Here is a 2,446-nt window from a genome sequence, read left to right as displayed (position 1 = left end):
TAAAATGATTATGTGGAATATCTCAAAATTGACTTGACCGAATTCATCAGATCAGAATGAATGAATCACATCAGAATGAAGTTACAAATTAAGATAAAAATGAAATGAATGCCTGCGAATAACATAGGAAAAAATTATAGAAATGAACAAATAATGATTTTTTAATCAAATAATTAGATGTTTTCGTTCATTTTTCGAATTGGATCTATATACATTCTTGATAGATATAAATTAATAGGAAAACAAAATTTGTAAAAACCATTCGGAAGCTCGCCATCAATTTATTGATGGCAAACAAAATATACCCATACATTTCAATAACTCATCTACAGTCATATAATTGCTGTCACCTGCTTGCTTTAAATTAAAAAATGGCTGAATAGCTTCTAAATGATTTGGGGAATCGATTTCTGACGACCAAATCATTTGGGGAAGAATAAAACTGCCATAAATAATTAATTTATGTTGATTGTTGTGTAGTAGATGGTGGGGTGCAAAGGGGATGGACTAAAGTAGAGACTCAGTTTTGGGGGTTTTACTGACCCCAGCGGCATCGTAGTACTCTGCACCCCAAGAGAGGGAGGACGCCATACGCAATGGGGGTGTCTACCCGTCAGCCGACTCGGTAACTGCCTCAGTAGCAGTCCCGCTATCAGAGGGACCAGTCAACGGGGTGAATGTGATTTTCTGCGTTATGAAATTGCTATTCACTGAAATTATAACATTTTATGGAGTCACTTAAATTTTTTACCACCATGTGACCCTTAACCAATTCCAATTAACCCTTAAACAAATCCAAGTAACCCTTAACCAAATCCAATTAACCCTAAATCAAAAAGTATCAGGAGAACATGAAAGTCGAAGAGGTATTCACTGAAATTTTGAATTTGCAAATTTTGAATTTGCAAATTTTGAATTTGGTTAAGGGTTAATTGGATCTGGTTAAGGGTTAAGTGGATTTGGTTAAGGGTTAATTGGATTTGGTTAAGGGTTAATTGGAATTGGTTAAGGGTCACATGGTGGTAAAAAATTTAAGTGACTCCATAAAATTTTATAATTTCAGTGAATACCAATTTCATAACGCAGAAAATCTCACTCCCATTTATCTACAATTCACGGCAATTGTTCCCCCCACAAACCCCAGAATTTCCGAGATTTTGACGAAATAATTAGGTTTCACGGGAATACTAATTACAGCGAAAAAACTGCATGAAAAGGTCCGATTTTCGAATGAAATGAAAGGTTGTAACTTGCGCCATTTCGGTAATTAGGTCTCATTACTATTACAGTTACTGAGGAATTGTTATTATTATTATTATTCTTATTATTATTATTATTATTATCTTAATCATTGCACATTTTCGGCTAAATACGCAGAGATAATTGTTTAGTCAGCTAACGGGCAGGCACGTGTGGCGCCCTCTCTCTCTTCGGGTGAGGTACTATGATGCCGGTGGGGTCACTCCAACCCACAGAACTGTGCTTCTCAGTAAATCGTTTGTAGGAGGGCAATGTCTAAAGCGGTAGGTTTTGCTCCCCCTCGCCCCTAACATCCCTCTCTTTGGTAAACATGGCAGGTAAGCATTACGTTAATTATTTGATGATTGTAAAATTTCATAATTTTGCTGTGTTTTAAAGAAGACCATTGTTCAATGAACATTTGTAGTAATTATTAAAATCTTCAATGTTTTTTTTTTCAAATCGTTTATCTGGGTTTTATTTTAATATTATTAATATGTCCCGATATATATTTTATAACCTTGTTTTTTTCAGACAAAAATCCGGATTTAAATGATCCCATCATCGCCGAGCTGTGGCGGGCATTCGTGCGACGAGCAACGAATCCAGTAAGTTAATTATATTTCGATTTATTTAATGCTTAATTCATTTATCAAAAAAATGACGAAATTAATTTTTCATTAATACGTTCTCTTTTTCAGGGATTGCCGATGGTATTAGTACCTTCTAGTACCCCCCCAAGGCCGTTTCCCCAACAAGTTGTTCAGGATTCTGGACCACTGGGTCAAGATCATGCTCCACTGGCCCAGCATCCAGTACCAGTGGCCCAGGATGCAGCACCGGTGGCACAGGATCCAGCTCCAGCAGCCCAGGATCCTCCACCAGCGGCTCAGGATTGTGCAGCAGTGCCCCACACTGCTGCAACAGTACCCGCTCCTCCTGCTGGCCACGCGGAGCTCCTTGGTGCTCTTTTGAGGATCGAGGAGCTCCTGCATAACCAAAATGCGGAGCAGAAGAAATCCAAGAAGACGAAAAGGAGAGGATTTTGGTATCGCGGTGGCAGAGGCTGGAGAGGAGGAAGGGGCGGTGGTGGGAGAGGAGGAAGGGGGGGTGGTTGGGGAGGAGGAGATGAGGGTCTCGGATTGTTCATTAAGGCTAGTCGTCAATAACTCTAATAAAAACTGAAATAAAATAAAACAAATAAAAA

General features: G+C 38.8%; 1 protein-coding gene across 1 annotated transcript; it reads left to right on the top strand.

Moving 5' to 3' along the window:
- Nucleotides 1–1,561: 1,561 nt before the first annotated feature.
- Nucleotides 1,562–2,287, top strand: LOC105273065 (predicted GPI-anchored protein 58; the record flags this gene model as incomplete). Its single annotated transcript, XM_011315300.1, has 3 exons — nucleotides 1,562–1,577; nucleotides 1,774–1,847; nucleotides 1,941–2,287. Coding segments are annotated over exons 1-3 (428 nt in total), but the record flags the coding sequence as incomplete, so codon positions are not given.
- Between the last annotated feature and the right edge of the window lie 159 nt (nucleotides 2,288–2,446).

This window comes from Fopius arisanus, unplaced genomic scaffold, assembly GCF_000806365.1.
Source record: "Fopius arisanus strain USDA-PBARC FA_bdor unplaced genomic scaffold, ASM80636v1 scaffold00770, whole genome shotgun sequence".
Taxonomy (NCBI): Eukaryota; Metazoa; Arthropoda; class Insecta; order Hymenoptera; family Braconidae; genus Fopius; species Fopius arisanus.
This window is presented reverse-complemented; position numbering and strand designations above follow the sequence as displayed.